The sequence below is a fragment of the Dreissena polymorpha genome, chromosome 2, assembly GCF_020536995.1.
Source record: "Dreissena polymorpha isolate Duluth1 chromosome 2, UMN_Dpol_1.0, whole genome shotgun sequence".
Lineage (NCBI taxonomy): Eukaryota > Metazoa > Mollusca > Bivalvia > Myida > Dreissenidae > Dreissena > Dreissena polymorpha.
In genome coordinates this window covers 131064771-131092045 of record NC_068356.1, presented here as the reverse complement: position 1 = coordinate 131092045, position 27275 = coordinate 131064771, and the positions used below count along the sequence as shown (strand labels likewise).

Sequence of the window (27275 nt, the reverse complement as noted above, 5' to 3'; positions counted from 1 at the left end):
CACTGTGTTTTTCAAACATTAGACAAGCAATAATATTATGTAATTTGGATATCCTTCAGATATGGTTATTGTGCATTCCCCTCAATGAAATATTCCTACCTATGAAGTTTGAAGATGATAAAAGTGTTCAAGGTATGCTCGTGACAAATATTCAAAGTTGTGTTGAGACAACCATGTCCAGAAGACATCCTGAATCCAGTATATCCGCCCCCTCACAACTTGGTCTAGATGATAGTATAATAACAATCTGGGCAACCAATTTATACATACGCACCAAAACAATATGTTTCATTTTAGAATCAATCCTCACAGTTGCAAACAGTCAAAGAGACTCAGTTATTTTATATATGTTTACAATACAATTACAAACTGAACAAGATATTCAGTTCTTGACAGTATTGAAGTCAGTAAACAATATAGATATTAATTGCAAGGGTCAATATTCTGTTAAGATTCCAACTTCATTTTCTTTTTTTGTATATTTCAGACATTGTTGGCCTAAAAAAAATAATAAATACACACTTAAATTACAAATTTGAATGAAACTGTCAATATTTCACAAAGCCCCACTTTGTTATAGATTTACTTTTCTTTGGAAAAATTAAAACACAAGACAAAATGTATATTGTTCAAAATACTCTGTCTTCGTGAAATGTCAATAATTCATTATAATCTGAACAAACATTCTGCACAAAGCCTTGTTCTTTGATGATCACCTATGCTAAACCCGACCTGTCGATTTTCCACAGCTATTTTTCAAGAGCATCTTCAACATTTTTGTACAAACAAGACCAGCCATTCGTTTTTCAAACCTTTTTGGTTCAATAAAATTAAAAGTTTAAAATCTCAAAAGCAATATGAATAAAATGTCCATACATGCCAATTGATATTGTTATTGAAAATTGAAAACTCTCCTATGTTGCCAATCATATTAACTAAAACTTTTAATACCGCTAGATGCCTGTTGCCAACAATCTGAACCCATGCACATATGTTTGAACTTAGCCTTAAGTGTGACTTTGACCTTTGACCTTTGTCCATGTTGTGCTAAATATTCTACAAATAATTAAAATTGTTAGTAAACTATTTCAAACAAGAGCTGTCACCATAGGATGACTTATGCCCACTATAAATGCTAGATAGCACTTATGAGCTTTTTTCGAAACCTAATCGCAGATTTCGAAACCTAAACGCGGACCTTAATTTAAAGGTCAAGGTCACAGGGGTCAAAATATGTGTGCACATGGAAAGGCCTTGTCCATATACACATGCATACCAAATTTGAATATTTTATCTCAAGGGACATAGAAGTTATGAGCATTTTTCAAAACCTAAATGCAGATTTTGAAACCTAAACGCGGACCCTAAGTTCAAGGTCAAGGTCACAGGGGTCAAAATGTTTGTGCGTATGGAAAGGCCTTGTCCATACACACATGCATACCTAATATGAAGGTTATAGCTCAAGGGAAATAGAAGTTATGAGCATTTTTCAAAACCTAAACGCAAAGTGTGATGGAAAGACAGTCCGATCACTATATGCCTTCCGGGGCATAAAAATTGCATGATGAATGATTAAGTTTCAGTATAGACAAGCTATGTTATAGCCAAATTTAACAATGAACCCTTATAAGTGACCTTGCCCTTAAAGGCAGGCAATCACTCATGACACACAATCTCAACATGGTGAACATTTCTGGAAAATAATTCTTAAATGCATGATGAATAATAAGTTTACTTTCAGGAAAAGATGATTTATTGCCAAATTGAACCCTTATGTTTTACATTGACTTTTTAGGCAGGGAGATGAATGTTAAATGAGAAATGCCATCTTCTCATGGTATTCGTTTGTGATTATTAAAGAATTTCATGGTGAATGACAAAGTTTAAGAGTCCAAACTAACTACTTTATGTCCAATTTGATCTTTGACCTCTATGTGTGACCTTGACCTTTGAGGTATGGAGGCATACGTGAATGTAACATACTGTCTAAACATGATGGTGTTACTTTAAAAAAGCATAATGAATGTAAAAGTTATGGTCAAGACAATGTAATATAAGGCCAAATTTAATCTTTGACCTCTTAGTGATCTTGACCTTTGGGGTATGGAGACAGACCTTAATTGCAAAATACTGTTTTCTCGTGGCGGTGATTTGTGGTAATTTACTGATTTCACAACCATGCTTTTGTAAAGCGCATTTCTGTTATATTATATCATTTATAGTGAAATAGATACCTGATTTTTGCTACAACCTTTGATTATGGTTTTACCCGATGGGTCATGCTATTGGAAAGTGGAAAGTTTGCTGTTTTATTTACTCTTTATCGGAAACATTACATTTAACAAAGGATCAAAAAGGATCTAAAATATCAACTTTAATCATAATATTCCGTATGATCTCCCTGAACACTGGTCCGAATCTTGAAGGCTAAATTATATTTTCAGGGCCTCATGAAGACATTTTCATATCAATCCAATAATGTCAGGCACTTAGGTTGGATTTATTGTTTCTTATTTATCCACAAATGCACGGATCCTGACATATTATGATAGTATTTGGGTATAAATATCATGAATTCAACTTAGATCAAAGAACTTGCTAAGCGGACAAAATCTGAGCATCATATCATGTAACAATACTTGAAGTGTACTTATAAAAAACGTTCACCCATCAAACAAATATATACAAGGCAGACCATAAGTTATAATTGTGAAAACCTGACAAAACAAAAAGGCATAAAGCCCTTGGTCGCTCACCTGCGATATTAAGAAACATACCTGTTATGTGCAAATTTTGTGATGTTTGTGTTTGACCCCTTGTGCATGATTTGAAAAAACTGAGTAGAGGACCACCATATTATGTTACACACCAAAAAGGCATGTTAACGTATTTTGGGGGAAAATTCAAGCATTGTTAAGGAAAGTTTGGGGAATATTAAACAAGAGGGCCAAGATGGCCCTAGTTTGCTCACCTGAGAGGAGTCGGTTCATTCAATCTTTACCAAATGTCAAACTTGACCTAGATATTGTCTAGACAAACATCCTGGTCAAGTTTCATCATTATTGAACCAAAACTCTGGCATATGGAGTGATTTTGTTTTGGTAAGATTTGACCTGGTGATCTATATTTTGAGTTGACCCCCCCTTACCAAACATCAAACTTTGCTTACAAAAATAAATATTATGACCAAGATTCATAAAATCTGAAACAAAATTGTGACCTCTAGAGTGTTTACAAGGATTTTGTATAATATAATGAAAATTTGGACAATCTAAAGGCAATAATTATAGCATTGATTATGTGATATATTAAACCAATCTTTTCACCAAGTTTCATGATGATTGGGCAAAAAATGTGACTTCTAGAATGTTCACAAGCTTTTTTTACTATATAAATATGAGAAAACTGCCCCCCCCCCCCCGCCAGCCATGTTATTCAACTGACCGGAACCATTTTCAAACCCAACTCTCATATCAAGGAAACACATGTTCTGACCAAATTTCATGAAAATTGGGCCAAAAATGTGAATTCTAGAGTGTTCACATGTTTTCACTATATACATATAGAGAAAAATGTCCCCGCCCACTGGCGGCCATGTTTTTTTCACCGATCTGGACCATTTTCGAACTCGCCGAGATATCAATAAATCCAATGTTTTGACCAACTTTCATGATGATTGGGCAAAAATTGTGACTTCTAGAGTGTTTACAAGGTTTCTCTATAGCCAAATAAGGAAAACTCCCCCCCCCCCTGGCAGCCATGTTATTCAACTGACCGGGAACCATTTTCGAACTCAACTCTCATATCAAGGAAACACATGTTCTGACCAAATTTCATGAAAATTGGGCCAAAAATGTGAATTCTAGAGTGTTCACATGTTTTCGCTATATACATAGAGAGAAAAATGCCCCGCCCACTGGCGGCCATGTTTTTTCACCGATCTGGACCATTTTCAAACTCGTCCGAGATATCAATAAAACTAATGTTTTGACCAACTTTCATGATGATTGGGCAAAAATTGTGACTTCTAGAGTGTTTACAAGGGTTCTCTACAGCCAAATGAGGAAAACTGCCCCGTCCACTGGCGGCCATGTTTTTCAACGGAACAGAACCACTTTTAAACTCAACCAACATATCATTAAGACAAACATTTTGACAAAGTTACATGAAGATGGGGCATGAAATGTGACTTCTACAGTGTTTACAAGTTTGTTTGTTTTTTTACCTAGTGACCTAGTTTTTGACCCGGCACGACCCAGTTTCGAACTCGACCGAGATTTCATTGGGACAAAGCTTGTGACCAAGTTTCATGAAGATCGGACAATAAATGTGGCCTCTAGAGTGTTTACCAACAAATGTGGACGGACAACGGACGGACGGACTGACAGACAAAGACCGGTCACAAAAGCTCACCTGAGCAATCGGGTGAGCTAAAAAAAATCAGCATACACACGGAAGTGATGTTGTTTGTGTAATTTATTTATTTAAATGAGTTTATTTAATATATTTAATATGTTAATACTTCAATATCTTCCATTTCACTTACATGCTATTACAGTTCATTGTACAGAGTGAAGAAACATAATAAAGTAGAACATGCATAATACCATAATAAAAACCCAAGCACATTGTGCTCATGTGAGCTAAAAACAACACTATAACGTATTACACCCACTCCTTGCATTATTCTTCTATTTCCCATTTTCATTTATGTCTAGTGTTGTCTTCTCTTAACCTTCTTCAAAAATCTTAAATTTCCAAAACGAGCATAGGTCTGCAGCCTAAATCTAATGGGAAGCTATTAAAAAGCTTTTAGTCAAAAACATGTGCAAAAACTAAGTAATAGGTTGGGTATAAGCGCTATTTAATATGCACGATAATGCAGTTTATGGTCTTAATTACTCATGCACTGCATATCATATTCAGCCACAACGCCTGAACTTATAACAGACATGGGACACAACACCTGAACTGGAAACAGACATGAGTTATAATTCATCATCATCATCATCATCATCATCATCATCATCATCATCATCATCATCATCATCATCATCATCATCATCATCAACAACAACATCATCATCATCACCATCATCATAACCACCACCATCACCATAACAATTTCAGCAACCACCACCACCATCACAGTCAACAACAAGAACTTTTTTTCTCAGAGACTACTTCATACTGCCTTCTACTAAATAAAAATGCAGTGCAAACACATATTGATAAGAAAAAAATATTTTAAGAGCAGAGCTAAATTATAGGAACATTTAAAGAAAGTATGAACACCAGGCACAGGAACAATAGCTTATTCTAACAAGGGCTGTTTGTAAAACATGCATGCCCCCCATATGGGCTGTCAGTTGTAGTGGCAGCCAATGTGTGAATATGCTTTTTGTCACTGTGACCTTAACCTTTGACCTAGTGACCTGAAAATCAATATTGGTCATCTGCCAGTCATGATCAATGTACCTATGAAGTTTCATGATACTAGGCCTAATTATTCTTGAGTTATCATCAGGAAACCATTTTAATGTTTCGAGTCACTGTGACCTTGCCCTTTGACCTAGTGATCTGAAAATCAATAGGGGTCATCTGCCAGTCATGATCAATGTACCTATGAAGTTTCATGATCCTAGGCGTAAGCATTCTTGAGTTATCATCCGAAAACCATTTTACTATTTCGAGTCACTAAGACCTTGACCTTTGACATAGTGACCTGAAAATCAATAGGGGTCATTTGCCAGTCATGATCAATGTACCTATGAAGTTTCATGATCCTAGGGCCTAAGCATTCTTGAGTTATCATCCGGAAACCATTTTACTATTTCGGGTCACTGTGTCCTTGACCTTTGACCTAGTGACCTGAAAATCAAAAGGGGTCATCTGCCAGTCATGATCAGTGTACCTATGAAGTTTCATGATCCTAGGCCTAAGCGTTCTTGAGTTATCATCTGGAAATCATCTGGTGAACGGACAGACCGACGGACCGGCCGACGGACCGACCGACCGACCAACCAACATGTGCAAAACAATATACCCCCTCTTCTTCAAAGGGGGGCATAAATATGAGTACCAATAATGCATAATTAAAAACTCACAAGGTGCCAAGTCTTAGGCATGTGTGATGCACACAATATATTAATGTGTCTAACCTTGCAGTCTGCTAATAAAAGATCATAATTTATGTAATCTGACAAACCCATTCTTATAGCAGCTATCAACTTTATCAGTTAAGTATTTTAACAGCTCAGTCTTTGTGCAATTTATAAAACATAGTTTGACTTGTTCGTCTTTCACCATGCACGGCACCTATCAATTCAACGCAGTAGATTGTTATCAGTAAAATGGAAGAAAATGAATAGCCATGTATCAGGTCCAAAACAATCTACAAGCTGAGCTAAGCTGAATTAAGAAAACTTTTTATGGGCTTGTAACAAAATCAGGCATAATACCTCATCATGATGAATATGCACAAATAGAGTGAACTTAGACATTTTAAATATAGCTATAAATATTTATAGAGGATATTTGTTAGCTTTTGGGGTGATTTTATGAAAAAAATAAATACTAAGAAACATACAAAATTTATGAGTGCTTGCATGAGTGAAAATGCATGAGTCAATTGTATCACTTTACTGAAAACATATTTCAGGATGTAACCTTGCAAGTAAACAAATTTTCTTTTTATTTAATGCTTTTGATTACTTTTTTCATAAAAATTACTTGTACGACATTGTATACCTGAACTATTTTCTTATAAGCTGTTGGTTCCCAATCTTCACATTAAAGTCAATCTTTTAAAATGTGTTTGGTAATTCTTTGCTGATAAGCAACATTATGAAGTGAAAATAAGAATTATTGAACTAACAAATCTCAATACATCTCGGAGACTGACAATTATTTTTTAAAAAATCCAATGTGAATAGAAACAACAGTGGATTTAAAGCAGAAAGCTATATCACTTTCCGAATGGGTACAGAAGATCGACTGTCCTGGTAAGGCAGTGAATCAGTTTTACCGCCTCCTCTATTTTTTTAAGAATTTCCACGAATCTCAGAAAGGACCCCCTGGACAACCAATCAGAGGAAATCCACAGAAAAATACCAAAAATCAGTTCAAAATCTTAAAGCGTTGGGTAAAAAAAAACTCCTGGAAACCAAAATGCCGTACGGACAAAAAGCGAGTCCGACTGCTTTATGCCACCCTACCAGGGGCATAAAAACAAAGAGCAATAACTCTTATCTAAGAAAGTGAAAGATTATTGTCAATGTGCATGGCATTTCTCCTCATTGATATATTTATAAAAAGTTTCATGTGCAAATCTTGTAATCGAATATGAGATATAGCACTGAAAAGTGGCATAGTACAAAATCAAAATAGGCCCACTTACTCTTTTTTAAGACAGTGTAGGCTTATGGTACATGTGTATAGCATTTCTCCTCATTGATATCTATATACCCATAAAGTTTTATGTTGAATCTTGTACAGTACCCGAGATATAGCCCTCAAAAGTTACATCATACAAAAAGCAACAAAGGGCAATAACTCTTATTTAAGACAGTTTAGGGTTATGATTCTTTAGCATGGCACTTCTTCTCAATACACCCATGAAGTTTCATGATGAAATCTTGTATAGTTCCTGAGATTTAGCTCTGAAAAGTTTTTGACTGATGGACAGACTGATGGACATACTTAACTGACAGACTGACCAATAAACATTTATAATGAAGCTCTTTAACTAGCGGTTTCAGATTTTGTTTGGTCATTGACTAAATAAGTCTATATCATATGACCACTGGGATGGGGTCAGTTTTAACACTAGGAGCATGATATGAATAAACTTTGTACAGGACGACTATCTGATGATACATACTGAATTTCAAGGCTTTAGGACTCTAAGAGGAAAAGATGTCAAACCTTATTTTATTCTATGATGCTACAGACCAAATGTTTATACCCTGAGAGTTGCAGTTTCAGATAAGATTTTTGAAGCTTTAATTTTGTTTAAATATTTTAAGCATGGTGATCTAAATATGCAACAGCTTGAACAAAATTGTACGAGGGTCACAAAGCATAATTGCAGTGGAGTTTTCTTAAATTCTGCATAGTGTTTTAGGAGATGTCATCTGAATGGAAAACATACACATGATGCCCTGCACACGATGCAGACAAAAGATGACCCCAAAAGCTCCCTCTGTTCATTTTTTCATAGGTGAGCTCAAAGGGTCACCTAGGGAACTGGGAATATGTTGTTCGCTATCTCCATATACAATTTCTAACTTTATCTATAAACTCCCTTCTCCTTTTTTTGTGGTTGGGGAGTGTAAACAGAGTATTTTGGCAATGGTCAATAGGAAAAGTGACCAAGTAAAATGATTGTTCATTTTCCATACCCATTAACTACAAGGTAAGTAAGTACTTTCTGCATATTCTTTTGTCTGACTAGCCCACGTATACAGATGCAAGTAGCTGTTAGTCACAAGCATAGCATCGTTTATGGAGATCTAACACTAACCAGGCAGGGCATCCACTTAATAATTGATGAGAACAAATAAATTGGTAACATAATAGACACGTTTGATCTCAATGTATTACTTATCAAGTTTGCAAAAACCCTAGAGATCGTGACTTTTTCTTTTGAATCAAACTGAACAAAAATTACCTATATTGCAAAAACACAGTGACATTGTTGTCAGTTACCTGGCTACAATTAAACATTTCATAATCCAAGCTGAAAATAGTAACCAGCTTACCAATATACAGGCATATTTTTTATAAACATTGCAAGTTTCAAGGGAGACAACTCAATCACAAGAGCTGTATCACAAGCACATTAGTTATCTATCCTAGAAGGACTTCCAACTCTTCACAGCTTTTACAATGCTTTGCTACACTTTATCAACCACTGCCACCATATTAAGTAGAAAAACATACATGATATAGTTTAAGATTCATTATTTATAGTATACAAGACAGACTCACCAGTATTACATTATTGCTCTGGATACATTTCAGTCAAAAGGAAAAACAGGAAAAATGGAACAAGAGGGCCATGGGCCCTAAGGCGCTCACCTGAGACCCATGTCTCGGGGTAAATGTTGACATCACACCAAGGATGACGCACAACAGACAAAAGGCGATCACAAAAGCTTACCATTAGAACATTGGGTTCAGGAAAGCTAAAAACACATGATCCATTTATGACAGAACAAGGATTTTATGGTGTTTTTCCATCTGCTTGTCCATAATTTCATTTCAGCAATGTGGCCAGACTACGTTGAACATTATTTTCTGTCTAGAAGATAACATAAAATCTAACTATGCTTGCAACCAGTCAATTCTCAGAATGGAGGTTGGATACTCTTTAAGCTATCATAGCTTGATACCAACACAATATATCCAAAATGGACAATCACAAAATTCCTGTTCTATTTCAAATCCAAATTTGATGCGAGTAGTTTGCATGGATAAATTTCATTGAATGATGTACAAATAAACTTTTTAAAGAGGATTGTTTCTAGATTTAATTGAATATTTTTAACTTATTAGGCAATACATGACATAGGCATTGTAAGTCTGACACTCACCAGAGTTCAATGTAGAGATGGCGTCCATGTAAACATCATGGAAGAGCTTCTCAGGGTTATCTACAAAATTACGTAGTTTAAATCATGTGACCAACCATGAATTACCATGCCTAGTTTATATCATGACAACAGAAGGCATAGTAAATTATCACAATCGTCTTATCACCATTTAAAGAACCAGGATTTCCAGGCTACTTTCCCTTCTCACAAAGCTGCTGTTAGGTCTTCCTCATTCAGTTTGTTTGCTAATTTGGACTTTTTTCTTTTTTAACAGTATTTTAGTCACATCATGGTAGTCAGTTTACAAACTAACACTTTATCTGGGCTAGCAGCAAAACATGCATATACTTATGCCAGTCACTAACAACTGCCCTTCTGGAACAAGTTAATTCGATGAAATGATATCCCCCGACAAATAAATTGCGTTTATGGATGGGTGCAAATCCCTTGATACACAGTATCCTATAAATAATAATAAAGTGTAGGGTTATTGTTTTATGTATTGCGATTTTCTTCATATGATATCTAATATAATTACTTTAAGTTTTCGTACACCCTTTTTTTGGCCAAAATAATTATTTTTCATGACTCTTAATATTCTAACATGCCGTTTTTATTCATTAATGACTACCGGTATACATTTTCAGTCAGTATATTTTACAGTGCTATTTTACCAGATCTCGGCACTGTATTTGCTTATCTTGTGACACTTTGATCATGAGTTTTTACAAACGGATTACGGTTATAAAACCTGCGAGACGCATGCCTGTGGGCAATGGACCATAACATTTGCATAATTGGGTAAATAACCATGTATACCCGTAAAAAAATCGCTTCACCCAACAGCATTTTAAATATCTTCCTATTAAGGAAGCAGTATGTTCAATGTTATTACTTTGTTGTTCTGTATCATTTCAGTCAAATGTTAGCAAAGCTGTGAAGTCGTATTTATTTTAAAGTAGAAACAATATTGTGTATTGATTTGTTGCTTTTATTTCAATATAATTATAATTTTTGTCTCTTAATTTTCGGACACCTGTAATTTTTTTATATTTTTGGTATCTAAATTTTTGAACATGAAAAAAATATTATTTTTAAGTGTCTGAAAACTTCGAGTAATTACGGTATGCATCGAGAAAGTTTCAGGTTGAAATCTTGGAAACTGAGATAAAGCCCTCACAAGTTACATCATACAAATACAACAAAGGGCAATAACTCTTTTAAGAAAGTGTAGTGTTATGGTTCTTGTGAAAAGCAATTCTCCTCATTGATATCTATACATCCATCAAGTTTATGTTAAATCTTGTATCGTATCTGAGATTCGATACTCATCATAAACAACATCTCTTCAATTTAGAACAGCGTTGGATAAACTTCTATCATCAGATATGTATTTTTGTAAACACCCTATGGGAGGAAATTACAAAAACCTCTTACTGGGAGCACTAAGTCCTCAATTTTAAACAGACTTGTAATGGTAGAGCAACTTTTTGCTTTAAAACTGAGGCAATCAGGTTTAAAACGAAGGAAATATCAAAGCACTGATATCCTTCACAAGGAAATATCAAAGTACTGTTATCATTCACAAGGAAACATCAAAGCACTGATATCATTCACAAGGAAATATCACAACACTGATATCATTCACAAGGAAATATCACAGCACTGATATCATTCACAAGGAAATATCACAGCACTGATATCATTCACAAGGAAATATCAAAGCACTGATATCATTCACAAGGAAATATCAAAGCCCTGATATCATTCACAAGGAAATATAACAGCACTGATATCATTCACAACGAAATATCACAGCACTGATATCATTCACAAGGAAATATCACAGCACTGATATCATTCACAAGGAAATATCACAGCACTGATATCATTCACAAGGAAATATCACGGCACTGATATCATTCACAAGGAACTATCACAGCACTGATATCATTCACAAGGAAATATCACAGCACTGATATCATTCACAAGGAAATATCACAGCACTGATATCATTCACAAGGAAATATCACAGCACTGATATCATTCACAAGGAAATATCACAGCACTGATATCATTCACAAGGAAATATCACAGCACTGATATCATTCACAAGGAAATATCACAGCACTGATATCATTCACAAGGAAATATCACTGCATTAATATCATACACAAGTTTTCCCTACATTACCCACCAGTGACAGTCAGGTCCTCCTTTCTACCTAGATGGCGTTTGGCAAGGGCATCCCAGGCCAGTGGCTCTTCTGAATACTTCTCCTTCAGTCTGCAATGAGGCACACAACAAGTAGGTCATGATAAGAGGGAACCTTAAATTTTTTAGGTACTGCAATGAGGTTTACAAAAGAAAATTATTGTTTTTTTTTCTCTATTCACTAAATAACAAAAATGCATTCAGTGGAACAACTAATCATAAAAACATAAACAAAAAAGCATACGCCATTTATATTGTTTCGTGATTATTATGCAGTGAATATTAAGTTTTATTGTCCCATTTCATTTTTTTGTACATGATGATGTAGATCCAATAAGGTTTCAAAAAATATTGTTATAGTGTTACTGGCATGATTTCCTAATTATCATTGCAAGTAAGTTTTCTTCTTGCTTCAATAATGATCATCAGATCCCAAACTTCACCACCATAAAGGTGTTGAAGAGTTTTCCTTTTTTTTCAAGATACTTTATGAAGCAACTTTTTTTATATAATGACCGGATTAAAATCTAGTTGTCTGCATTTTTCATGACTGGAAATTTTGCTGGCACCTTTCCATTTACGATTATTAACTCTTACAGTGCTGGAACCGAATTTTGAAGGTCTTTGCAAACAGTTTGGATCCAGATGAGGCGCCACAGAACGTGGCGTCTCATCTGGATCCAAACTGTTTGCTGTTCTAATAGAATTCTTTGGAAAAAAAAATGAAGAAAATGCTAATTTTAGAAATTCAGCAGACGACATTTTAGCAGACTACAAATTTCCCAGCATGCAAAGGGCTAATCTGGTCAAGCCTACTATTTCAACAGACACATTCACAGCACCTGCACTCATACTACCCTAGTATTCAGTTACTAAAGTTTTGAATAAAACCCAGACCTTCTTAACGAAGATAAGTTGTTTGCAATGACAGAAATGTTTCAGAGCACTTACTCTTTACAGATGTCTGCTTCATGATCCTTTGTGAAGTCAAACAGCTGACAGATTGGAAGAAACTGCACCAGGAAACTGACATCATCTGAATTGTATGAACATACATGATGTCCCATGAATATTTAGAGGGGAGCAAAAGCATTTGAATAAAGTGAACAACTAGAGAAAAATGCAGAAACCCATGTGAAGAAAGATTTTGATGTTTCCAATAAGGGAACATGTCAAGGTAAGGGAAACAGTATGAATAATCAGAATGTTAATGGAATGAAGACAAAGAGTTCTGAAAGACTAAATAACCATTTGGTCTAAAAATAGTCAACTAGTGGGATGATATACAATAATTGACTGTTATTTACCATGATACACTGTGGCATATTTGCATTTTTGAAACTGTGCAACAAACAGCCTTTTTTTCCACTTTGTATGGTTTCATTTATATGTACAAAAGCCAAATGGTAACAAGATTTAAAGGGATCTTTTCACGCTTTGGTAAATTGACAAAATTGAAAAAAGTTGTTTCAGATTCGCAAATTTTCGTTTTAGTTATGATATTTGTGAGGAAACAGTAATACTGAACATTTACCATGGTCTAATATAGCCATTATATGCATCTTTTGACGATTTTAAAACCTAAAAATTATAAAGCGTTGCAACGCGAAACGATTGAATAATTTGGAGAGTTCTGTTTTTGTCGTTTAATTTTGTGGAACTACGAAGATTGCTTATATAAGGTATAAAATACGTCAAGTCTGTGTACTCGGCGGAATAGCTCAGTAGGCTAAGGCGTTTTTACTTCAGGACTCTGGCAGGACTCCAGGGGTCACTGGTTCGAAACCTGGACCGGGCAATGTTCTTTTCCTTTTTTAAATTTTATTCTTGATTTTTTACTGGAGCTGTTACGATCCAATTTTTACATTTATCGATATTAAGCATTTAATGAATAAGTTAAAAAATGCCAAAATCTGTGAAAAGGCCCCTTTAAGTTAACAGAGCATAATGAACGATACACATTGCAAGACATGTGAGCACAACCAGCTCGGGTGAAATGGGGTGAACTGAAATCAGCAAGTCATTTTTTAACTTGCCACCATGTCAAAATATGGAAATGGCTGAACCCAGTTGGGATAAAGGTAAATGAAACAAGATGTGCTTGTGAAACACAATGTCCCCCTATATGACGTTTGACCTTGAAGGATGACCTTGACCCTTCACCACTCAAAATGTGCAGCTCCTTGAGATACACACGCATTTCAAAAATAAAATTGCTAGCTTCAATATTGCAGAATTGACATTACATGAGCAATTATGACCCATATATTTGACCTTGAAGAATGACCTTGACCTTTCACCACTCAAAATGTGCAGCTCCATGAGATACACATGCATGCCAAATATCAAGTTGCTATCTTCAATATTGCAAAAGTATTCATAAAATAAGCGATTTGGGCCACATATATTTGACCTCTTGACCTTGAAGGATGACCTTGACCTTGACCTTTCACCACTCAAAGTGTGCAGCTCCATGAGATACACATGCATGCCAAATATCAAGTTGCTATCTTCAATATTGCAAAAGTATTCATAAAATAAGCGATTTGGGCCACATATATTTGACCTCTTGACCTTGAAGGATGACCTTGACCTTGACCTTTCACCACTCAAAATGTGCAGCTCCATGAGATACACATGCATTCCAAATATCAAGTTGCTATCTTCAATATTGCAAAAGTATTCATAAAATGAGCGATTTTGGCCACATATATTTGACCTCTGACCTTGAAGGATGACCTTGACCTTTCACCACTCAAAATGTGCAGCTTCATGAGATACACATGCATGCCAAATATGAAGTTGCTATCTTCAATATAGCAAAAGTAATTGCAAAATGTTAAAGTTGCTGCAAACCAACCAACAGACCAACCAACCAACAGACCAACCAACAGACAGGGCAAAAACAATATGTCCCTCACTACTATAGTGGGGGACATAAAAATATATATACAGAAACAATAATGTATTGTAAGAATGCAAATTGCACTATACCAGGAATTGCCTGTCGCGCTTGATCGAACACCACAAAGGCCACTTGACCACTCAACACAGTGTCAGAGTTCTCGTCCTCGCCTAACTCAAGCAACTCTCTACGTTTACGTGTCTACAACAAACCATCATGCAAAATAAGAACGGTCTTCTCAGTGCTTTCTCTAGAGTACAAAAACTTTATGCCCTTACAATAAATTTAGGCGAAATTTGCTAAAATTTGACAGACAAACCTCATTCTCATTAAATTTTCCGGTAAATTTGTCACGATTGATTTCACACCTTATAAGAAACAGCAGATTTTTTCTGTGTATAAAACATAGAGAACTTTCTCAGTAAAAATAAATTAAGACAAGTAGGTTACATCAAGGATAAGCTCGTTTTCAGAATGATATGCATTTATTTATGGACTTGGCTCAATAGTGAATTTATCAGAACATAAAAATAAAAGGTAAAAAACAAGCCTAGAAAAATGTCTTATTGAAGTAATCTCCATTTGGCACAAATGTAAGCAATATAAATTTTAATACATTATCCAAAGTAAATTACAAAAAATGAATGTTTAATAACATTGAACAGAATTGTAACGAGCAAGAGCTGTTTGTATAAAAATTGTTATGCCTCTCTCAAGGTTAAGGTCTGACATAAAATAATGTAGTAATCTCTAAAATATATCAATGAAGAACACAGCTAAACAACAGTGCCAAGATGGCCCTCGGTCGCTGAAACGTGTAATGAGGTTTGGCACCTTTGGAAACCAGGGACATTAAAACAACCTAGGTAGAGAAAAACTTTCTGATGTAACGTACCAAATATCAAAACTGTGTGATTTGTGGTTTCAAAAGTTTATTTTTTAAGTTATATTGCTATATCATTCAATGCAGGAGGGCATGATCCCCTTAAGGTACACACCTGAGTTTTAAGTGCACCGATTACTGAGTTTTAATTGCACCGATTACCAACAACTTGACCTGGCGACATTTATTTATTTACCACACTTGATCCATATTCAAACATGGCCTTGATTTTGCCAATATTAACATTTTGAAAAATTAAACATTAATAAGGCTTCAGGTGTGATAATATGGTGTAACTAGGGTTTCTTTTGGTCACATATATAAAAAAAACAGGTCACCTGGTGAAACCCTAGTTACACCATATTCAGGTCACCTGTTTTTTTTATATATGTGACCAAAAGATTCAAACTTGGCCTTGATTTGTCAAAATTAACATTCTGACCAAGGTTCATTATGGTCTAGTCAAACATGTGGGCTTTTGAGAGGAATCAAGGTTTTCCTAACATATGACCTAGTGACACACATTTTGGGAACACATTACCCAGATTCCAACTTGGCCTTGATATTGTACATATTCTGGCATTCTGACAGAGTTTCAACAAGGCTGGATAAAGACTGAGGCATTTAGAGTGGTAACAAGTTAAACAAGTTGACACAACACTACCCATGGCTACCAACTAATGCTGATCATGATAGCTCAAAATAGGCACCTGTGAACTAAAAATAAAATCCTAACTTGTGAACAAAAGTATTTGTATTCAATAAACTAACAAGGATCCCCAAAAGCAAAAAGACAAGTAACCGAAATAGTAAAACCAAACAGTGTAGATCACTGAACTTCTAGTGTAGATCACTGAACTTCTATGACATTTCACTACTCTATCCCATTGCCAATAACTAGAATACTTTAGCATAATTCAAGACTTCCATTTTTAAAATCAAATTCTTGCAAAAACTGATGACAATCTGTTTAAACAAGAGCACCGCATAACGGGTGCCACACTCGGCTGCGGGTGCAGTTTTGAATAAATGAAAGTTTGACAGAATTATTTTTTTCAGTGACCTTGACCTTTGAACCTAGTGACCCAAAATTGGGTGTGGCATGTAGAACTTATCAAGGTGCAGCTACATATGAAGTTTAAAAGTTGTAGGTTAAAGCACTTTGATTTTAGTGCCAATGTTCAAAACCTTGACAAAATGTTTAAGGAGAACAGACAAGTTCAGACTTAAAAAGCACATTTTATAAATGAATATAATATAATAACATTGAAATAAAAACACAAAAATAAAAAAAAGATATAGTGCTAAAAAATGATGATTTTGATGATCAGTAATTTCCGTAATGCGTTCGGCACTTTCCGCCATCATTTTCCCTGATGACGTAGTCGTGAGACAACTGCGCATGACCCAGAACAATCCTTCAGTAATTGTTATTTACGCACTGAAGCTTGCAATTTTCCTGCAAAACATAAGAGTATAAAGAACTGTGTTTGTCAATTACTAGCATTAAAACAATTTTCAATCTAGACTGTGTTGATTTCCATTAGATTTGTAACATGACATCGAGGATTTACCTATTTGTACGATGGTGCAGTGTGTAGCGTTTGGCTGCAACGCTCGTCCCAAGAAGGGGACAAAAGGATTCTTCGGCTTTCCAAAGTGTGACAGGGCTGGACAATCGACGTTTGTTTTTAAGTTGTTGAATGTAACCTTTTTAAATAGCCTTTACTGTCAGGTGTGTTATTATTTACACGCGCCAATTTCCCATCAGATCGCAATCGTTTGTTGATGACAGTTGATGGCAGTAGATGAATTATGTAAATATCTTTGTCTTTTTCATCTGCATTTGTCAATTGTTCATATCATCTTGTAATTGGGCTGTCCATGCATTGATTTGTACGTATCCTTACTATATTTCTGTTTGGAGATTGACATTTATTCAGTCCGAGTAAAAATGGCAACGTGTCTTTTCTTACTCTTTTAACGATCACTGTATGCATATATTAACACCTAATTCTTAACTTACAGTCCATCTAACAACACAGGCTTTTGACTTTTCGGCATTGGTTGCGGAAAGTCGTACAACCAAAAATATGTTCTTTAATTGTTTATAGTAAAATTAACATGATAGTTGAATAATTAACAGTGACAGTGTCAGTGGTAGTTCTTCACCATAAAAAGTGTGATGGACTTAGTATGTCCATAATGCACTTGCATAAGTTGTGAAAACAATTTTGAGTTCATTCTTGTTACATAAAAAAGTTGATTTAATTTGTGATTTAAAGTTATATTTCTTTTTGAATTTAGATTGCATCTGGAAGCCCTGCATTCAGTTTAGAATGCACACAGAAAACATGCGGAGACCAAGAACGGGGAAAGCGCTACAGAATTTCGTATCCAAAGTATAAGGCGGGCCACCATGTCGTAAAACCTGTTAATGGTCCTTCTAAGCACAATAGAAAATTGGCGGTCTAGGTGCACTTTACCGGTACGCAACACTTAACACCAAACAACGTTCCCTAACCCTTAACACCTAACACATAACAACTAACGCAATACCTAATAATCCATTTTATCCAATATATTTCCTAAGTATCGGGGAGCTACCGCCCCCAAACCCCCGCTTTGTCAATAGTGGTAAACAACTGCATACCGGTAAAGTGCAATCTAGCCACATTCTTGTATACATATAATGCCAAAACCTTGTAATTGCAAATGGCCAGCTTGACTGTTATTCAAATGTTGTTGTTTTTTTATAATATTTCCTTTATTGTTCAATGTACATATTTGTAACAATGCATATGATTGGTTTTGAATGAGTACAATATCAATCATTGATAAATATTTCAGATTATGTCAACAAGCTCATGGCTGAATTGCTGCAATTGAAAGAACAATCAAGAGCAGCCGGACTGCGAGACAGGCTTCTTCCGTTCTGTTCTCTCTTCCACCTTTGGCATCTTCTGCGAAAAAAAAATTAACGACTGAAGCAGTGCAGTTGCACCGCTCTAGGTTCAATTAGTTTCAGAAATTTGAACCAACTTAACATGCCATTTTCCATGCAGCTAGGCCCAAACGGAGAGGCGCAGCACCCTGCCACCCCAAGGTCCCACCCTGGACCCAGAACATTCCCTTTTTATAATCTGATCATATTATTTTACTGGATAATTTTTTTGAAGTTTCAATAAATTCATTAGATATTCACAGGGAAACTAGTTTTATTAATTATAGAAACAATAGTTAAAATAAAAATACTTTGAATATGAATATGTATATGAGCTGGCGCGCTCTGGAAACACTGGGCTTATTAATGCATGTGCCTAAAGTGTCGTCCCAGATTCGCCTGAGCAGTCCGCACAGGCTTATCAGGAACAATACTTTCAGCCTATATTGTATTTTTCGTTCATAGTTAGTTTCTTCTTATTGTACATCCAGTTTAGGCGGAAAGTGTCGTCCCTGATTAGCTTGTGCGAACTGCACAGGCTCATCTGGGGCGACACTTTGCACATTTATTAGGCCCCTTTCTTCCAGAATATATGCTATATTTAAAATATAATATGCCACAGGGATAATATGAACATGCGTGCTTAAGTGCCTTTTAACAAATAAGCCCCCCCTGATCTTTTCAAATCCTTGCTGGAGGACTGATAATGTTTTGCTTCAAATTAACATAGCAACTTCGATGAATTGTGAAATCATGTGAATGTATTATTTTGATAAATATGTTTTCATAATAACTACCAGTTGATGGAAAAATAACAGTAATTAATAAAGTTGTTCAACAAAGCATTCCCCATAGTGTGTTAAAGTGTTAGTATAATATATTTCATGTCTCCACCTTTATTATCTTCCGCCACAGGTGGAGGGATATTGTTTTGGCGTTTTCCATCTTTCCGTCTGTCCGGCACTTTTGTGTCCGGAGCCACATCTTGGAAGTGCTTTGGTGGATTTCATTGAAACTTGGTATGAGTATATATGGATAAGTGGATGATGCACGCCAAATGGCATTGTACACCATCTGTTAATAACGGAGTTATGGTCCTTTGTACCTTGAAAAAATTATTTTTTGAATGTCAAATATACCGTAATTACTCTATGTTTTCGGACACTTAAAAATAATTAATTTTTTTCGTGTCCGAAAACTTAGATACGAAAAATATTAACAAATGACAGGTGTCCGAAAACTTAGAGTCGAAAATGGAAGTGTCTGAAAATAGAGTCAATTGTATCAACGACTACCGGTATTAGCATGCGCTTGTAAAATACCATGCCGTAAAGTATAAATTACAGTTATACATGTTGCACTGCATTTTAAATAATTGTAAATGCTTAATTTATTTGACAGAAAGTTACTTCAAGGTTGTACTTTGACCAACGAGTTCAAAAATGGGCATGTGATGTACCTATATATAGACGCTTGTATGAACCTGTAATTAACGCAATAAAAAAACCAAACCATGAATTGTTTGTTTGTTCATTTCCGATAGTTGTTGTGTAACACCTTTCATTGTTCGTAAAACTTGTAATAGGGTGCATCACAATTTGAAACATTTAGTATTTGTCACAGTTATTTTACTGAGAAGGGGTAGTATCATTGCGCTAGATAATTGAACTGTTAATTGGCACTACCCCTGATAATTGTCATTAATGCTTATGCTATCGGGCGAAACCATTGTTTTATACCGGTTTACAAGGTTATTTACCCAATAACGCAAATGTAATGGTCCATTGCCCTCAGGCATGCACTCGCAATGATTTATGATGTTAATCTGGTTGTAAAACCCCATGATCAAAGTGTCATTAGATATCGAAAAAAGGTTCGAAATTTGGTAAAATAGCGCTGTAAAATATACTGTCCGAAAACTTAGAGACATTAATATAGGACGAAAACTCGTGTGTCCGAAAATAAAGAGTCACAAAAATAATTATTTTTGCTAAAAAAGGGGGTGTCCGAAAACTTAGTGTCCGAAAACATAGAGTAATTACGGTAACACGTTTGTGTCCAGAAGCATATTGGCGGGGTATATCAATTCAACGAATTTGCTTGTTCTAACATGTTTTGGCCATTTAGTTTTTTTGTAAGTATTGCTTATTAAAATACGTTTCAATAGTGATTTTGTTCAGGGTACTCTCGGAATAAAGTTGTAATGCAACATTGTGCTGGTAAATCTTCTGTAGTAAATTCGTCCAGTTTGCCAAAACTTGTTTTTTATGGTTAGGGTGTTATGGTACACTGTGTTGTGTTGTTGTGTCCGTGATAATTAACATTCTAAATGTTGCAATAAATTTGTGTGACACATATAAAGTGTTGTGTAATCCATTTCAATAATAACGAAAGTTTAAATTTCACATGGTGCTTCTCCGTTATGATATAAATATAAATTCACCACGCTTGTGTTATGTACTATAAAACAATTAAATTCTGTCATATTAATATGAAATCAAAACAAGATTACTCATGAAGACAAATTATATATAAAAAGAAAGCAGAACTGAGGTAATTCTCAGAAGTGAATGGCATCAACAACGAGTTCAATTTACCATAAATAAAAAATCGTGTGCAGAGACCACATCGGTTTTCAACAAAATGAACATGTCAGGATATGAGCAAAAGAAACGAAACGAATAATCTCGATTAATCTGTTTTAAATGACGTGACCATTGTAAGAATTATACATTTTAAATTAACATTATTCATATTGACAACGTTATTGAAGTGTTAAAAGTTGAACGTTTAATTTGGACGTGCTTTCGTACAACGATAAGTTTCTAGTTATAACTAAATTGATCAGTTCAATAAGTGTCATTTATAAAACCGTCTTGATTAAATCATAATTCAATAATGAACTTCATAAAATAACGCTGACCTGTATGTATAATACGAAAACTGGTCGTTATTTTTCAAACTTTACAATGACACTCGCTGATAGCGAGTCTTTTGTTATGAATTGGAAGAAAGTTGTCTCACGACTATGTCACTTCCGGTATGAACAAAAATGTCGCCTTGATCGCATAGTGTGAACATTCGGCATGATTATCGGCTGAATACTCGCTGAATGCGATGGTTTTAAGCGAACTATGGCGTGGAAATGCTTTAACACATTATAATCTCCCATAAAATTGGAATGTTTCAGCTTTTATAAACCATGTCTGTTCTCCTTTAAGGTTTTAGCACGACGCGGACGGCGGACACGACGACGGACACGACACGACGAGCTGGCTATGACCATACCTCGGGTTTACTCCGAAAACAGCCAAGCTAAAAAATCATAAACACAAAGCTTTGATATTTTTTACAAATACATATATAAAGTGAAGTGTGTGACAGAGGTCTTCAAATGTGCATTCGTAACTCAAGTGAAAGTAATCTTGAACTGTTTATATAAAATTATAATGGCCCACCGACAGGTGAATTAAACTTTATATTATATTCAACATGTATAGACTATTTTCTGAAATTAAGGTTAAAGTGAAAATCATCAGAAATTTAATCATCAGAATTATTATTTCACTTTGTCTATGTCTTCTAATTGATTTTCATTTATTTTACATAAATATGTGTAAATGAATACAATTTACAATAAAAATTCTTTGGGCATTATTTAATGCACGAGATAAATTGTCTGATTAAATTGAGTATGCCACTTTGGCTTGAGAAGAGAAACACACATTTGTTGTTTTGACAGATGGCACTCGCTTGTCTAAACCTCAGGTGATATAATTTTTAGGTGAGAAGTAACTATGAGCTTGATTGACTGGACTGTGCCATAACACAAAAACGCAGTCAGCCTTTTGTTTATCTAAGATTTTCGTTTTATTAGCAAACATTGCTTGTTTATTAAACCAAAAGAAAAATATTATATGAATTTAAGAAAAAGAAAATATGGTAAATTGGGTTAAGATCGAACAAAGCGTTTGCTATATCTTATTTCTTGCGTTCAAACCTTTTCTGCATACAGCAACTCCATTCTGTAGTACTGCAAACAAAGAAAGACAGTTCATTTTCAAGTTTATGGCCACATGAAACTAACTGTGAAACTATTTATTTGGGCAGCATAAAATTGTGTAGTTTTTCAAAAAATGAAAATTTTGCCAACACGTAAATTTGCTGATTTTTGGTTTTGAAAAAAAAAGGAACTTAAGTAAGTCATTTTCAGATTTGTTTGTAAAGCTTATGGTGGGGAGAGGGGGATAACTTCTGGTTCACTTGCCAGAGGTGGGACCTCTTTAACACATGCTAATTAACTATTGCAATGTTAGTAGGTAATAGTAACTGGCACTTCTTATCGTATGCCAATTAACATCATCATTGTTTTGATTAGCAAATAAGTGGGACTGAATTATCATTTATAAGTGTTTGAAGTTTAATAAGGTGTTAATCACACATAGTCATCTTTTGGACCACAAAACTGGATATGTTTGCATGACAAAATATGACAGTGTAATTTATGCGAATAAAGTTAACTAGACATCACTAGATACAACTTCTGACCAAGTTTGTTGAAGATCGGATAAAAACTACTTGAATTAGAGAGCGGACACTTAATACGGACCGACCGACAGACTGACCAACAGACAAGCTCACTCCTATATACCCCCCTAAACTTCGTTTGTGGGGGTATAACAAGTAACAGGTAATATTGGCTCGCTTTCTAAGATGCAGTATGTTTTAGAAATAAAGGTTCAAGCATAACACTGATTAGCATTTGAGAAACAATAAATGTATCCTTGCTTTCACAACAACCATCATCCATGCCATATGTCTAGATTTAAGTGGGACAATCCCACTTCATGGAATGTACAGACATATCTGGGACAACACTTTACAAACATGCATTTAGCCCGGTTTTTCCATAGTGAGGTTCATATATTACAATCCAGGAAACCAGGGGTGATGAAATCTCATTTTTGCTTACTTGCCCACTTTTGAAAAAGTTATTTGAAACTTGTCTTTCATCAATTATGAACCAAAATTATGGCAATGTTTTATTTGCCCATTCACCAAACCTGCTTGAAGCCATTGATCTCACCTCAAGCCAGAGTTTCCTTGCCTCAGGGTTGAACCTGAGCCCCCTTTGTAGAAGTTTTCGGGCATTGTCTGAGTTGTTGTTGTCTTCAAACTCCCACTTGGCAGCAGACAACCACAGATCTACAGTGGAAATGAACAGTTGTTGAAATAAACGATTGAATTATTGTGAAAAACAAAATTCTAAAACTAATGCAAACACACTTTAAAATTTGATTTTAGCTGGCTAGATAACACAGCAAATGCAATACTAAAGCACTTTATGAATAGTACTGAATCATTTGAAGAAAATACATATTGCTTCTAAAAAGTATTAATTATTATATGTTTCCTTTGTTGCATTTTTCTAACAAGAGGGCCTGAAAGGCCCAAAGTCGCTCACCTGAGATTCAGAGGAACTGACCTGTTCTGTGCAGCCCAAGATGTCATTAGAACAAAATGTTCTTACCAACTTTCATGACTAGTGAACACACTGGCAGCAATTTTTTTTTAACAGACCAGAACCATTTTCATACACATCCAAGATGTCATTTAAACAAATATTCTGACAAAGTTTCATGAAGATTCATGAAGCCCCTGGTGGCCATGTTTTTCAAGCAACTGGAACCATTTTCGAACTTGTCCAAGATATCATTGGGAACAAGAGGGCCAAGATGGCCCTAGTTCGCTCACCTGAGAGGAGTCGGTTAATTCAATCTTTACCTAATGTCAAACATGACTTAGATATTGACCAGACAAACATCCTAGTCAAGTTTCATCATTATTGAACCAAAACTCTGGCGTAGGGAGTGTTTTTGTTTTTGTAAGATTTGAAATGGTGACCTATATTTTGAGGTGACCCCCCAAACATCAAACTTTGCTTACAAGGATTTTGTATAATATAATGAAAATTTGGACAATCTAAGGGCAATAATTATGGCATTAATTATGTGATTTTGCTCATCATCAAACTTGACTGAGATCTTTCAGCAACTTTGATAAAGAATGCTTGAGAAGTGTGAATGCTAGAGTGTTTACAAACCAAATGTGGACGGACGGACAGCGAACAAAGACCAATCCTAAAACCTCACCTGAGCAATCAGGTGAGTTTAAAAGTGTGTTTCACCGATCTGAGCCATTTTCCAACTTGTCCAAGAAATCAATAAAACCAATGTATTGACTAAGTTTCACGATGATTAGGCAAAAAATGTGACTTCTATAGTGTTCGATCACAAGGTTTCTCTCTATATAGTCACATAAGGAAAACTGCCCCACCCCCCTGGCAGCCATGTTTACTGACCCATCGGGACCATTTGCAAACTCATCTGAGATATATATAAAACAAATCTATTCACCAAGTTTCATGATGATTGGGCAAAAAATGTGACTTCTAGAGTGTTCACAAGCTTTTTTTACTATATAAATATAAGAAAACTGCCCCCCCCCCCAGGCAGCCATGTTATTCAACTGACCCGAACCATTTTCCTACTCAACTCTCGTATCAAGGAAACAAATGTTCTGACCAAATATCATGACAATTGGGCAAAAAATGTGACTTCTAGAGTGTTCACATGTTTTCACTATAAACATATAGAGAAAAATGCCCCGCCCACTGGCGGCCATGTTTTTTTCACCGATCTGGACCATATTCAAACTCGTCCGACATATCAATAAAACCAATGTTTTGATTAACTTTCATGATGATTGGGCAAAAATTGTGACTTCTAGAGTGTTTACAAGGTTTCTATATAGCCATATAAGGAAAACTGCCCCACCCACTGGCGGCCATGTTTTTCAATGGACCGGAACCACTTTTAAACTCAACCAACATATCATTAACACAGACATATAGACACAGTTACATGAAGATTGGGCATTAAATGTGACTTCTACAGTGTTTACAAGCTTTTACTTTATTTTTGACCTAGTGACCTAGTTTTTGACCCAACATGACCCAGTTTCAAACTCAATCTAGATTTCATTGGGACAAATCTTCTGACCAAGTTTCATGAAGATCGGACAATAAATGTGGCCTCTAGAGTGTTTACGAACAAATGTGGACGGACGACTGACAAAGACCAGTCACAAAAGCTCACCTGAGCAATCAGGTGAGCTAAAAACAAGAGCTGTCACCATAGGATGACATATGCCCCCTATAAACGCTTTGATAGAAGTTATAGCATTTTTCGAACCCTAAACGCAGACTTCGAAACCTAAACACGGACCCTAAGTTCAAGGTCAAGGTCACAGGTGTCAAAATTTGTGTGCGTATTGAAATGCCTTGTCCATATAAACATGCATACCAAATATGAAGGTTATATCTCAAGGGACATAGAAGTTATGAGCGATTTTCGAAACCTAAACGCAGATTTTGAAACCTAAACACGGACCCTAACTTCAAGGTCAAGGTCACAGGGGTAAAAAAAATGTGTGCGTAAGGAAAGGCCTTGTCCATATACACAAGCATACCAAATATGAAGGTTATATCTCAAGGGACATAGAAGTTATGAGCATTTTTGGAAACCTAAATGCAAAGTGCGATGGAAAGACGGACAGACGGACAGACAGTCCGATCACTATATGCCCCCTTTTCTTCGAAAGGGGGGATAAAAACATCCAACATTGAATAACAATTAACACATAAATGAAACACAACTACACTGTATTATTATGAAAACATTAATAATCAAAGTGGAGTAACTACTGTATTCTTAAATGCAATATTTAGAAGAGTTGTCTCACATGTTACATGACCTTAATTCATGATTGTTTGCAAGCCTTTTTACTATATAAATATAAGGAAAACTGCCAAGTCCCCCTGGCAAATATGTTTTTTAACAGACCGGAACCATTTTCAAACTTATCTCACGTATCTAGGAAACAACAGTTCTGACAAAATTTCATGAAAATTGGGCCAAAAATGTGACTTCTAGAGTGTTGACATGTTTTCACTATATACATATAGAGAAAAATGCCCCGCCCACTGGCGGCCATGTTTTTTCACCGATCTGGACCATTTTCAAACTTGTCCGAGAAATCAATAAAACCAATGTTTTGAACAACTTTCATGATGATTGGGCAAAAATTGTGACTTCCAGAGTGTTTACAAGGTATCTCTATAGCCAAACAAGGGCTGTTTGTAAAACATGCATGCCCCCCTATATGGGCTATAAGTTGTAGTAGCAGCCATTGTGTGAATACGTTTTTTGTCACTGTGAACGGTGGTGGTGGTGGTGGTGGTGGTGGTGGTGGTGGTGGTGGTGGTGGTGGTGGTGGTGGTGGTGGTGGTGGTGGTGGTGGTGGTGGTGGTGGTGGTGTAGTAGTAGTAGTAGTAGTAGTAGTAGTAGTAGTAGTAGTAGAAGTAGTAGTAGTAGTAGTAGTAGTAGTAGTAGTAGTAGTAGTAGTAGTAGTAGTAGTAGTAGTAGTAGTAGTAGTAGTAGTAAAAGTAGTAGTAGTAGTGGCAGTAGTAGTAGAAGTAGTAATAGTAGACATGGTAGAAGTGGTGGTGGTGGTGGTGGTGGTGGTGGTGGTGGTGGTGGTGTAGTGTAGTAGTAGTAGTAGTAGTAGTAGTAGTAGTAGTAGTAGTAGTAGTAGTAGTAGTAGTAGTAGTAGTAGTAGTCGTAGTCGTAGTAGTTGTTGTAGTCGTAGTAGTAGTAGTAAGTAGTAGTAGTC

The 27275-nt window shown here is 35.6% G+C and overlaps 1 protein-coding gene across 1 annotated transcript in view; it reads right to left on the bottom strand.

Annotated features, from left to right (window-relative positions):
- LOC127869011 (U3 small nucleolar RNA-associated protein 6 homolog) overlaps positions 1-27275 on the bottom strand; it is a 124746-nt gene that overhangs the window by 81116 nt on the left and 16355 nt on the right. The window contains exons 7-12 of the mRNA XM_052411262.1: positions 23629-23747; positions 22543-22575; positions 14805-14916; positions 12762-12846; positions 11794-11882; positions 9597-9656 (exon numbers count right to left, since the gene is read on the bottom strand). Of these exons, the coding sequence (XP_052267222.1) occupies positions 9597-9656; positions 11794-11882; positions 12762-12846; positions 14805-14916; positions 22543-22575; positions 23629-23747 (498 nt within the window). The remainder of the gene's footprint in view (positions 1-9596; positions 9657-11793; positions 11883-12761; positions 12847-14804; positions 14917-22542; positions 22576-23628; positions 23748-27275) is intronic.